At 43.6% G+C, this 13,745-nt stretch overlaps 1 protein-coding gene across 2 annotated transcripts in view; it reads left to right on the top strand.

Annotated features, from left to right (window-relative positions):
• The first annotated feature begins 3,968 nt into the window (after positions 1–3,968).
• slc6a16a (solute carrier family 6 member 16a) overlaps positions 3,969–13,745 on the top strand; it is a 38,022-nt gene continuing 28,245 nt past the window's right edge. Inside the window, exons 1-2 of one of the 2 annotated variants that reach the window (XM_031814018.1) lie at positions 3,969–4,220; positions 10,307–10,547. In XM_031814018.1, coding sequence (XP_031669878.1) covers positions 4,218–4,220; positions 10,307–10,547 — 244 coding nt within the window. In that variant the 5' untranslated portion in view covers positions 3,969–4,217. Of the gene's footprint in view, positions 4,221–10,306; positions 10,548–13,745 lie in introns of those variants that run through there. The other variant, XM_031814019.1, reaches the window with a different exon arrangement.

The raw sequence follows: 13,745 nt of genomic DNA, 5'->3' as shown, positions 1-13,745 counted from the left end.
TGGATGAGGATGGATGGTGATGTTATTGTGTGGGTAGAGAGGAGGATGGATGGTGATGTTATTGTGTGGGTAGAGAGGAGGATGGATGGTGATGTTATTATGTGGGTAGAGAGGAGGATGGATGGTGATGTTATTATGTGGGTAGAGAGGAGGATGGATGGTGATGTTATTATGTGGGTAGAGAGGAGGATGGATGGTGATGTTATTATATGGGTATGGAGGAGGATGGATGGTGATGTTATTGTGTGGGTAGAGAGGAGGATGGATGGTGATGTTATTATATGGGTATGGAGGAGGATGGATGGTGATGTTATTGTGTGGGTAGAGAGGAGGATGGATGGTGATGTTATTATATGGGTATGGAGGAGGATGGATGGTGATGTTATTGTGTGGGTAGAGAGGAGGATGGATGGTGATGTTATTATGTGGGTAGAGAGGAGGATGGATGGTGATGTTATTATGTGGGTAGAGAGGAGGATGGATGGTGATGTTATTATATGGGTATGGAGGAGGATGGATGGTGATGTTACTATGTGGGTAGAGAGGAGGATGGATGGTGATGTTATTATGTGGGTAGAGAGGAGGATGGATGGTGATGTTATTATGTGGGTAGAGAGGAGGATGGATGGTGATGTTACTATGTGGGTAGAGAGGAGGATGGATGGTGATGTTACTATGTGGGTAGAGAGGAGGATGGATGGTGATGTTATTGTGTGGGTAGAGAGGAGGATGGATGGTGATGTTATTGTGTGGGTAGAGAGGAGGATGGATGGTGATGTTATTGTGTGGGTAGAGAGGAGGATGGATGGTGATGTTATTATGTGGGTAGAGAGGAGGATGGATGGTGATGTTATTGTGTGGGTAGAGAGGAGGATGGATGGTGATGTTATTGTGTGGGTAGAGAGGAGGATGGATGGTGATGTTATTGTGTGGGTAGAGAGGAGGATGGATGGTGATGTTATTATGTGGGTAGAGAGGAGGATGGATGGTGATGTTACTATGTGGGTAGAGAGGAGGATGGATGGTGATGTTATTGTGTGGGTAGAGAGGAGGATGGATGGTGATGTTACTATGTGGGTAGAGAGGAGGATGGATGGTGATGTTATTATGTGGGTAGAGAGGAGGATGGATGGTGATGTTACTATGTGGGTAGAGAGGAGGATGGATGGTGATGTTATTATGTGGGTAGAGAGGAGGATGGATGGTGATGTTATTATGTGGGTAGAGAGGAGGATGGATGGTGATGTTATTGTGTGGGTAGAGAGGAGGATGGATGGTGATGTTATTATGTGGGTAGAGAGGAGGATGGATGGTGATGTTATTATGTGGGTAGAGAGGAGGATGGATGGTGATGTTATTATGTGGGTAGAGAGGAGGATGGATGGTGATGTTATTGTGTGGGTAGAGAGGAGGATGGATGGTGATGTTATTGTGTGGGTAGAGAGGAGGATGGATGGTGATGTTATTGTGTGGGTAGAGAGGAGGATGGATGGTGATGTTACTATGTGGGTAGAGAGGAGGATGGATGGTGATGTTATTATGTGGGTAGAGAGGAGGATGGATGGTGATGTTATTGTGTGGGTAGAGAGGAGGATGGATGGTGATGTTATTGTGTGGGTAGAGAGGAGGATGGATGGTGATGTTATTGTGTGGGTAGAGAGGAGGATGGATGGTGATGTTATTTTGTGGGTAGAGAGGAGGATGGATGGTGATGTTATTATGTGGGTAGAGAGGAGGATGGATGGTGATGTTATTGTGTGGGTAGAGAGGAGGATGGATGGTGATGTTATTGTGTGGGTAGAGAGGAGGATGGATGGTGATGTTATTGTGTGGGTAGAGAGGAGGATGGATGGTGATGTTATTGTGTGGGTAGAGAGGAGGATGGATGGTGATGTTATTGTGTGGGTAGAGAGGAGGATGGATGGTGATGTTATTGTGTGGGTAGAGAGGAGGATGGATGGTGATGTTATTATGTGGGTAGAGAGGAGGATGGATGGTGATGTTATTGTGTGGGTAGAGAGGAGGATGGATGGTGATGTTATTGTGTGGGTAGAGAGGAGGATGGATGGTGATGTTATTGTGTGGGTAGAGAGGAGGATGGATGGTGATGTTATTATGTGGGTAGAGAGGAGGATGGATGGTGATGTTATTGTGTGGGTAGAGAGGAGGATGGATGGTGATGTTATTATGTGGGTAGAGAGGAGGATGGATGGTGATGTTATTGTGTGGGTAGAGAGGAGGATGGATGGTGATGTTATTGTGTGGGTAGAGAGGAGGATGGATGGTGATGTTATTGTGTGGGTAGAGAGGAGGATGGATGGTGATGTTATTATGTGGGTAGAGAGGAGGATGGATGGTGATGTTATTATATGGGTAGAGAGGAGGATGGATGGTGATGTTATTGTGTGGGTAGAGAGGAGGATGGATGGTGATGTTATTGTGTGGGTAGAGAGGAGGATGGATGGTGATGTTACTATGTGGGTAGAGAGGAGGATGGATGGTGATGTTATTGTGTGGGTAGAGAGGAGGATGGATGGTGATGTTATTGTGTGGGTAGAGAGGAGGATGGATGGTGATGTTACTATGTGGGTAGAGAGGAGGATGGATGGTGATGTTATTATATGGGTAGAGAGGAGGATGGATGGTGATGTTATTGTGTGGGTAGAGAGGAGGATGGATGGTGATGTTATTGTGTGGGTAGAGAGGAGGATGGATGGTGATGTTATTGTGTGGGTAGAGAGGAGGATGGATGGTGATGTTACTATGTGCTGTAAGATTTAATTTGATCTATTTATGTATTCTATGTAGAAGTAGCAGTCATTTTTAATTGTCCAAGACAAATTCTCCCTTGGGACAAGGGTGAGTGTACAAAACATTATGAACACCTGCTCTTTCCATGACATAAACTGACCAGGTGAATTCAGGTGAAAGCTATGATCCCTTATTGATGTCACTTGTTAAATCCACTTCAATCAGTGTAGATGAAGAGGAGGGGACACGTAAAATAAGGATTTTTAAGCCTTGAAACAATTGAGATGTGTATTGTGTACGTGTTCCATTCAGAGAGTGGACAAAATATTTAAGTACCTTTGAACAGGGTACGGTAGTAGCTGCCAGGCGCATCGGTTTGTGTCAAGAACAGCCATGCTGCCGGGTTTTTCACACGGGGGGGGGGGGTTATATCCTATCTCATCATCCCCCTTTGGGCAGGTGTAAAGCTCTCTGTAGCTAGCTTAATTAACTAATTTAAAAAAGTCAAAACACACTCCGGACACCCATTTGTGTGTGTGTGTGTGTGTGTGTGTGTGTGTGTGTGCATGTGTGTGTTTTCAGGATGAGCTCATGAAATACCATTTGTGTGTTTTCAGGATGAGCTCATGAAATACCATGTGTTAACCTAGAGCTCCACACTGTGGATAAAGGTATTACATATGAACTGACCAGTCGATTTCCACTATTGGAATGTCATTCAACATTCAATAGTGCTACTTGTGAAGAGTTCATTTAACACTAAGAGTAAGTCAAAAACGAAGTATATAAAGTAGGCAGGGTCTTAAATACCTAAAGACACAGTAACAATTTCAGATTAACGCTGTCACGTCGAAGCTGCCTAATGAATAAGAGATTTTCTCATGAATAAAAAAATAGAGTGATTATCTTTTAAAGCTGAATTGATTGTTTATAGTCATGCACTAGGCTACAGCGGTTTTCTCTCCTACAGTTCCTAAAAAAGGACACTTGACATGAAAATTACTTTACACCAAATGCAATTTGTTGCGAATTTGTGCCATGTAATTCAAACACTTCGGTCAACATGCAGCTGACTAAAGAACCCAATCTCAAGCGAACCACTGATATCGGCCCTGTGTGTATTTTGTAATATTATAGGGGCTGTGAAGGGAGGGACTGTGAAGGGAGACCAGAGCCAATCAAAAGACGAAGGGAGTTGGTCTTCTTAATATCTTGGCAAGCTCGACAGATCATGCTTCTTACACTGCTACAACGTGGCGCCTGTGAAGTTTTGTATAGGATTCCGAATAGCAATGATCAAGTTGAGCTCTCCAGAGAACCCTTCGTTATTATTTGCGTCAACCCAGACGTAATTTAGAGACAAGGTTCTCGTTCTGCTGGGGTAACGGACCAAGACTGGCAGTGAGAAGTTGTCCGACGTCAGAGACTACTCCCCCAAGTGCACAGCGCGACGTAGAGGACACACCATGGTATGTTCAATATTACCACTGACAACGTTATTGAATCCCTTGTTAGGTTGATGCACTCATGCGCTGTTTGCATGTGAGACAAGGTTTTAAAAGCCTATTTTCTTATACACAGAACCCCCGTCTTCCTTGCGTTCTAACCTTAATGGCATCATGCCTACATAGCGACCTTTGTCTAACCTTTTACATCTTTTTCAATGTTTTTCGTTTTATGCCGATTGCGTGTAGGTTATTTTCTCACTTGAAAAATGTGTACTATTACTTATGGAATAGCCCGATTGGCAGCAATTCAGTTGGTTTCTTTTCACTTCGGGGTAGTAATATTTGTGTAATATTCATGTTATTATAATGAATTTATTCTGTCCTATTTCTATGTTAATGCCCTGACCTATGTAAACACGCTGTATGTATATATATATGGGCTATTTATGTAGGGATCATGCAACTTTTATTACATTTTATGACGTTCTTTATGAGGAGTTCAGGACCATTTCATAATCATATGGATGAAGGATTGTTTAAATGTACATTTTTACATTGTTGTCAGTTTGTCTCAACCTATAAACTGTTTTCTGTGTAGCGAAAGTGTAGGACTATAGGACCTCATCAGGGAAATAAGTAGGCTAGCAACCTTTTTATAACCCGACAAAGATCAGAGTTTACGCCAAACTATGCTGTTCCCACGATGACTTGAAGAGCCAGTACCCAAACTCATTTTGGAAAGTAGTTTGTTAAGGCTGGAAAGAAACACTTCGTTTTTCGTTTGGTTTGGAAATAAAAAGAGACATTTCCATGCTCTGAAAAAAAAATGGATTGGGAAATATTCTTAGACAACAGAAAATCGTACACACATCTTGGTCTGTGTCTGTCTTTGTCTGTCTGTCTGTTCCAAGTGTCTTGCTAAATCTAAACATGTACAGGGTTTCTGTTGAGGTTGGAAATATGTTACTTACTGCAACATAATAAATAGTATTTAAACCAGTGTAGGGTTTTCACAGTGCCATTGTCTGTCGATCACTGACATTCACTCTGTGGATGGATCTTGCTACGATGCATATTGAACTAAAAGGTAAACAACCACATGCTAGTAAAGTTTCTGTTCTCATTATAACACATTATACAGTTACAATAGATCCACAGGATTATGATGCACTGGTGAGTTTAGTTAGCATATCATCTCCATTACAATGTACCTGTAGTGTTAGTTTGTCCCATAGGGCTCTGGTCAAAGCTGTTGCCAAACAAAACGTTATGTAGTATTATTTATTTCAGATTTCACTCACTTACAAATACATTCATATAACTGCAACTGAGTTATTGACCGGAGGCGTGGGGTTTATTATGACCCAGTCTGAGAATCGCTGTTTACACACAGTTAGTTTTTTTACAAATCGTGTGTTGGGTGTGTATTTATTTAACATAACACTTTGGGTGTGTGTGGCTCTCTGGGACGCCAGGTTCTCTCTTTACTGATAGTGTTTCACTGACCAGTAGCCTAGTTAAATAAAGGTTAAATAATATATATATTTTTTTAAATAGCCCAAAATGACCATGGACTCCATGTTCTCTCTTCACAGACACAGTGTTTCACTGACCAGTAGCTCAAAACAACTCTGGACACTGAACCACTATGGGGGGCAGAGGGTTAGGGGTGAAGAGGTAGAATTAGAGGTGAGCTATATTTAGAGAGAGGCAGAGAGAGAGAGAGAGAAGAAAGACAGAGAACTAGAGGAGTCAAACGGGGTGATGTGTTGAAAGAGTGAATGACAAAGCTGTTTGGAGTTGAGTACTAAAGTCTAACCTGTTTAGGACTTCTCCTTCAATACCTCCTTGGGAGGCTAAAATGAAATAAGCAACATCAACATGAGAGTCTCCTGACATGATGACTCCTTGCTGTCCCCAGTCCACCTGGCCGTGCTGCTGCTCCAGTTTCAACTGTTCTGCCTTATTATTATTGGACCATGCTGGTCATTTATGAACATTTGGCCATGTTCTGTTATAATCTCCACCCGGCACAGCCAGAAGAGGACTGGCCACCCCACATAGCCTGGTTCCTCTCTAGGTTTCTTCCTAGGTTTTGGCCTTTCTATGGAGTTTTTCCTAGCCACCGTGCTTCTACGCCTGCATTGCTTGCTGTTTGGGGTTTTAGGCTGGGTTTCTGTACAGCACTTTGAGATATCAGCTGATGTACGAAGGGCTATATAAATACATTTGATTTGATTTGAGTCTCAACAACAAAATGGACCCTCAAAAAACAGCAGCAACAACAACGATGATAACAACAACTAAAAAGACTCTAAACCAGAATACAACCTATAGTCTTGTCTATACCTGTCCTCTCTTACTAAGCACTGACTGGTGATAGCTGATGTAGATGAATGTACCCAGCTGAATGTTCCTAGATGAATGTACCCAGCTGAATGTACCTAGATGAATGTACCCAGCTGAAGGTACCTAGATGAATGTACCCAGCTGAATGTACCTAGATGAATGTACCCAGCTGAATGTACCTAGATGAATGTACCCAGCTGAAGGTACCTAGATGAATGTACCTAGATGAATGTACCCAGCTGAAGGTACCCATCTGAATGTACCTAGATGAATGTACCCAACGGAATGTACCCAGCTGAATGTACCTAGATTAATGTTCCCAGCTGAAGGTACCCATCTGAATGTACCTAGACTAATGTACCCAGCTGAATGTACCAAGCTGAATGTAGCCAGCTGAATGTACCTAGATTAATGTACCCAGCTGAATGTACCCAGCTAATGTACCTAGAGTAATGTACCCAGCTGAATGTACCTAGATTAATGTACCTAGATTAATGTACCTAGCTGAATGTACCTATATTAATGTACCCAGCTGAATGTACCTATATTAATGTACCTAGATTAATGTACCCATATTAATGTACCCAGCTGAATGTACCTAGATGAATGTACCTAGATGAATGTAGCCAGCTGAATGTACCCAGCTGAATGTACCTAGATGAATGTAGCCAGATGAATGTACCTAGATGAATGTACCCAGCTGAATGTACCTAGATGAATGTAGCCAGATGAATGTACCTAGATGAATGTACCCAGCTGAATGTACCTAGATGAATGTACCTAGATGAATGTACCTAGATGAATGTACCCAGCTGAATGTACCTAGATGAATGCACTAACTGTAAGAGTGTCTGTAAAAGTGTCTGCTAAATTACTAAAATGTAAATGTAGCCTAATAGTCAATCTAACAATTTAACCAGAGTGTATTGGCTATTGTAAACCAATCAGCTCAGAGCAGATCTAGTAAGGTGCTCCAAATAGCTTCCCTATTCCCATAGTAGAATGACTCTGTGGTAACTCCTGCCAGTAGTAGTGTGGATCCATTACAATACCCCTCCCCCTGCTGTAAACCAATGTAACCCTCGAGTCACACTTGTCAGAATAGATTTACCCAATGGAAACCACATGTTTGACTCTGTCCCATTAATTCCATTCCAGCCATTACAATGAGCCTGTCCTCCTACTGCTCCTCCCACCAGCCTCCACTGTTCTATGTGGTGTGTGTCTGTGTCTGTGTGTGTGTATGTGTGCACGCGCGTGTGTGTGAGAGAGAGACACTATCTGGCTGCAGCTAGGTTCTTCTCCACTCTTACAGCTGATACTATAGCCGTGCCCCTGTGCCAAGGAGGTCACTATAGTAAATAACCTTGCACAAGCCTTGGCCTCTGCGAGTCAGAACGCCTCATAGGAGCCTGTTTCTGTAGCATGGGGCAGCTTGATGTTCAAGTACATCCCCTGGACAGGAGACTAGTGGTGTAAATGTGGTTCCCCGGTGTGGAGAATCCAGGGTGGGTTCAGTTGGCAGTTGGTTTTATCACCAGAACACAGAGCAGTGGTAGAGAGATCATGGTTGATATATATGCTGCTCATGGTAACAGAGGGAGACCACAGCTTCTATTTGATATTGTAACAGCTTCTATTTGATACTCTAACAGATTCTATTTGATACTGTAACAGCTTCTATTTGATATTGTAACAGCTTCTATTTGATATTGTAACAACTTCTATTTGATACTGTAACAGCTTCTATTTGATATTGTAACAGCTTCTATTTGATACTGTAACAGCTTCTATTTGATATTGTAACAGCTTCTATTTGATACTGTAACAGCTTCTATTTGATATTGTAACAGCTTCTATTTGATACTGTAACAGCTTCTATTTGATATTGTAACAGCTTCTATTTGATATTCTAACAGCTTCTATTTGATACTGTAACAGCTTCTATTTGATATTGTAACAGCTTCTATTTGATATTCTAACAGCTTCTATTTGATACTGTAACAGCTTCTATTTGATACTCTAACATAAAATGGATGGACTGAATCCCGTCGAGTCCCCAGCTGTGAAAAACAAGTACCAGACAAATAACAGAGTCTGTGCGGAAACAACCTTTGTTTATAGTCTATTGACACCCACTAACTATCAGAACCTGTACATTAAGCCCCATGTTTATAGTCTATTGACACCCCCTCACTATCAGAACCTGTACATTAAGCCCCATGTTTATAGTCTATTGACACCCACTCACTATCAGAACCTGTACATTAAGCCCCATGTTTATAGTCTATTGACACCCACCCCCTCACTATCAGAACCTGTACATTAAGCCCCATGTTTATAGTCTATTGACACCCACCCCCTCACTATCAGAACCTGTACATTAAGCCCCACGTTTATAGTCTATTGACACCCCCTCACTATCAGAACCTGTACATTAAGCCCCATGTTTATAGTCTATTGACACCCCCTCACTATCAGAACCTGTACATTAAGCCCCATGTTTATAGTCTATTGACACCCACCCCCTCACTATCAGAACCTGTACATTAAGCCCCATGTTTATAGTCTATTGACACCCCCTCACTATCAGAACCTGTACATTAAGCCCCATGTTTATAGTCTATTGACACCCCCTCACTATCAGAACCTGTACATTAAGCCCCATGTTTATAGTCTATTGACACCCCCTCACTATCAGAACCTGTACATTAAGCCCCATGTTTATAGTCTATTGACACCCCCTCACTATCAGAACCTGTACATTAAGCCCCATGTTTATAGTCTATTGACACCCCCTCACTATCAGAACCTGTACATTAAGCCCCATGTTTATAGTCTATTGACACCCCCTCACTATCAGAACCTGTACATTAATCCCCATGTTTATAGTCTATTGACACCCCCTCACTATCAGAACCTGTACATTAAGCCCCATGTTTATAGTCTATTGACACCCCCTCACTATCAGAACCTGTACATTAAGCCCCATGTTTATAGTCTATTGACACCCCCTCACTATCAGAACCTGTACATTAAGCCCCATGTTTATAGTCTATTGACACCCCCTCACTATCAGAACCTGTACATTAAGCCCCATGTTTATAGTCTATTGACACCCCCTCACTATCAGAACCTGTACATTAAGCCCCATGTTTATAGTCTATTGACACCCCCTCACTATCAGAACCTGTACATTAAGCCCCATGTTTATAGTCTATTGACACCCCCTCACTATCAGAACCTGTACATTAAGCCCCATGTTTATAGTCTATTGACACCCCCTCACTATCAGAACCTGTACATTAAGCCCCATGTTTATAGTCTATTGACACCCCCTCACTATCAGAACCTGTACATTAAGCCCCATGTTTATAGTCTATTGACACCCCCTCACTATCAGAACCTGTACATTAAGCCCCATGTTTACTGTCTATTAACTGTTTATTGTATATAATGTGAGACATATCTAGCAGGCCTGTGAAGAGCCCCCCTTGCCTTTCCTGCTCTAACACCTGCACTAGTCTGGTCTTACTACCACTGACTTTGCTCATAGATTCTTTACAACTGTGATATGTGGTTGTCCCAAACAGCTAACATAATATATAATGGTAGTCGCTCTGGATAAGTGTCTGCTAAATGACTCAAATGTAAAATGTAAAAAGAAACCAATGTGGCACACACACAAACACACACTCACACACACACTCACACACCTATCTCTATTGGGACACCTGTTCTTCATTTCCTTTGTCTAGATGGAGAAGCCTCCATTGCCTAGCGATGAGGAGGGTACTAGGATGGGAGAGAGTCGGTCGGAGACGGAGCTCCTGGACTTGGGAGTGCAGGGGACCTCCGGGGGCGTGGCTTCATCTGGGGATGCAGACGACCGCCCGGCGTGGGACAGCAAGCTGCAGTATGTACTGGCTCAGGTGGGCTTCAGCGTGGGCTTGGGGAACGTATGGAGGTTCCCCTACCTCTGCCATCAGAACGGAGGAGGTGAGTCTCACTCTGTGGGCCCTATAGGACAGGGGCAGAGAGAGAGATAGAGAGAGAGGGAGAGGGAGAGAATGGTATATTTCAAATTCCATAAGGCAACTTTACATGCACTCTTAGAAAAAAGGGTTCCAAAAGGGTTCTTTGGCTGTCCCTATAGGAGAACCCTTTTAGGTTCCATGTAGAAGCCTCTGTGGAAAGGGTTCTACATAAAACCTAAAAGGTTCTACATGACACCTAAAAGTTCTACCTCGAACCAAAAAGGGTTCTTCAAAGGGTTCTTCTATGTGGACAGCCGAAGAACCCTTTTAGCAGCTATTCCTGAATTATTTGACATATTTGACATAAATACACAAATAAAGGGGGAAAGGGGGGGGGGATTCCTAGTCAGTTGTACAACTGAATGCATTCAACTGAAAAGTGACATCCACGTCTTTGTTGCCCAGGGAACAGTTCAAACTTAGTTTGAATTTTGTAAAGTTAGTGTGGGAGAGGTGGGAAAATTATTGTTATCGATCAATAATGACAAACCTCCTGGCATTGACAACTTAGATGGAAAGCTACTGAGGATGGTAGCTGACTCTATAGCCACTCCTACTGAGGATGGTATCTGACTCTATAGCCACTCCTACTGAGGATAGTAGCTGACTCTATAGCCACTCCTACTGAGGATGGTAGCTGACTCTATAGCCACTCCTACTGAGGATGGTAGCTGACTCTATAGCCACTCCTACTGAGGATGGTAGCTGACTCTATAGCCACTCCTACTGAGGATGGTAGCTGACTCTATAGCCACTCCTACTGAGGATGGTAGCTGACTCTATAGCCACTCCTACTGAGGATGGTAGCTGACTCTATAGCCACTCCTACTGAGGATAGTAGCTGACTCTATAGCCACTCCTACTGAGGATGGTAGCTGACTCTATAGCCACTCCTACTGAGGATGGTATCTGACTCTATAGCCACTCCTACTGAGGATAGTAGCTGACTCTATAGCCACTCCTACTGAGGATGGTAGCTGACTCTATAGCCACTCCTACTGAGGATGGTAGCTGACTCTATAGCCACTCCTACTGAGGATGGTAGCTGACCCTATAGCCACTCCTACTGAGGATGGTAGCTGACTCTATAGCCACTCCTACTGAGGATAGTAGCTGACTCTATAGCCACTCCTACTGAGGATGGTAGCTGACTCTATAGCCACTCCTACTGAGGATAGTAGCTGACTCTATAGCCACTCCTACTGAGGATAGTAGCTGACTCTATAGCCACTCCTACTGAGGATGGTAGCTGACTCTATAGCCACTCCTACTGAGGATGGTAGTTGACTCTATAGCCACTCCTACTGAGGATAGTAGCTGACTCTATAGCCACTCCTACTGAGGATAGTAGCTGACTCTATAGCCACTCCTACTGAGGATGGTAGTTGACTCTATAGCCACTCCTACTGAGGATAGTAGCTGACTCTATAGCCACTCCTACTGAGGATAGTAGCTGACTCTATAGCCACTCCTACTGAGGATGGTAGCTGACTCTATAGCCACTCCTACTGAGGATAGTAGCTGACTCTATAGCCACTCCTACTGAGGATAGTAGCTGACTCTATAGCCACTCCTACTGAGGATGGTAGCTGACTCTATAGCCACTCCTACTGAGGATGGTAGCTGACTCTATAGCCACTCCTACTGAGGATGGTATCTGACTCTATAGCCACTCCTACTGAGGATGGTAGCTGACTCTATAGCCACTCCTACTGAGGATGGTATCTGACTCTATAGCCACTCCTACTGAGGATGGTAGCTGACTCTATAGCCACTCCTACTGAGGATGGTAGCTTACTCTATAGCCACTCCTACTGAGGATAGTAGCTGACTCTATAGCCACTCCTACTGAGGATAGTAGCTGACTCTATAGCCACTCCTACTGAGGATAGTAGCTGACTCTATAGTCACTCCTACTGAGGATGGTAGCTGACTCTATAGCCACTCCTACTGAGGATGGTAGCTTACTCTATAGCCACTCCTACTGAGGATAGTAGCTGACTCTATAGCCACTCCTACTGAGGATAGTAGCTGACTCTATAGCCACTCCTACTGAGGATAGTAGCTGACTCTATAGCCACTCCTACTGAGGATGGTAGCTGACTCTATAGCCACTCCTACTGAGGATGGTATCTGACTCTATAGCCACTCCTACTGAGGATGGTATCTGACTCTATAGCCACTCCTACTGAGGATGGTAGCTGACTCTATAGCCACTCCTACTGAGGATAGTAGCTGACTCTATAGCCACTCCTACTGAGGATAGTAGCTGACTCTATAGCCACTCCTACTGAGGATGGTAGTTGACTCTATAGCCACTCCTACTGAGGATAGTAGCTGACTCTATAGCCACTCCTACTGAGGATAGTAGCTGACTCTATAGCCACTCCTACTGAGGATGGTAGCTGACTCTATAGCCACTCCTACTGAGGATAGTAGCTGACTCTATAGCCACTCCTACTGAGGATAGTAGCTGACTCTATAGCCACTCCTACTGAGGATGGTAGCTGACTCTATAGCCACTCCTACTGAGGATGGTAGCTGACTCTATAGCCACTCCTACTGAGGATGGTATCTGACTCTATAGCCACTCCTACTGAGGATAGTAGCTGACTCTATAGCCACTCCTACTGAGGATGGTATCTGACTCTATAGCCACTCCTACTGAGGATGGTAGCTGACTCTATAGCCACTCCTACTGAGGATGGTAGCTTACTCTATAGCCACTCCTACTGAGGATAGTAGCTGACTCTATAGCCACTCCTACTGAGGATAGTAGCTGACTCTATAGCCACTCCTACTGAGGATAGTAGCTGACTCTATAGTCACTCCTACTGAGGATGGTAGCTGACTCTATAGCCACTCCTACTGAGGATGGTAGCTTACTCTATAGCCACTCCTACTGAGGATAGTAGCTGACTCTATAGCCACTCCTACTGAGGATAGTAGCTGACTCTATAGCCACTCCTACTGAGGATAGTAGCTGACTCTATAGCCACTCCTACTGAGGATGGTAGCTGACTCTATAGCCACTCCTACTGAGGATGGTATCTGACTCTATAGCCACTCCTACTGAGGATGGTATCTGACTCTATAGCCACTCCTACTGAGGATGGTAGCTGACTCTATAGCCACTCCTACTGAGGATGGTAGCTTACTC

This window comes from Oncorhynchus kisutch, unplaced genomic scaffold (genome assembly GCF_002021735.2).
Source record: "Oncorhynchus kisutch isolate 150728-3 unplaced genomic scaffold, Okis_V2 Okis06b-Okis10b_hom, whole genome shotgun sequence".
NCBI classification, from domain to species: Eukaryota; Metazoa; Chordata; class Actinopteri; order Salmoniformes; family Salmonidae; genus Oncorhynchus; species Oncorhynchus kisutch.
Note: the sequence above shows the minus strand (reverse complement) of the source record. Positions and strands in the feature narration are given on the sequence as shown.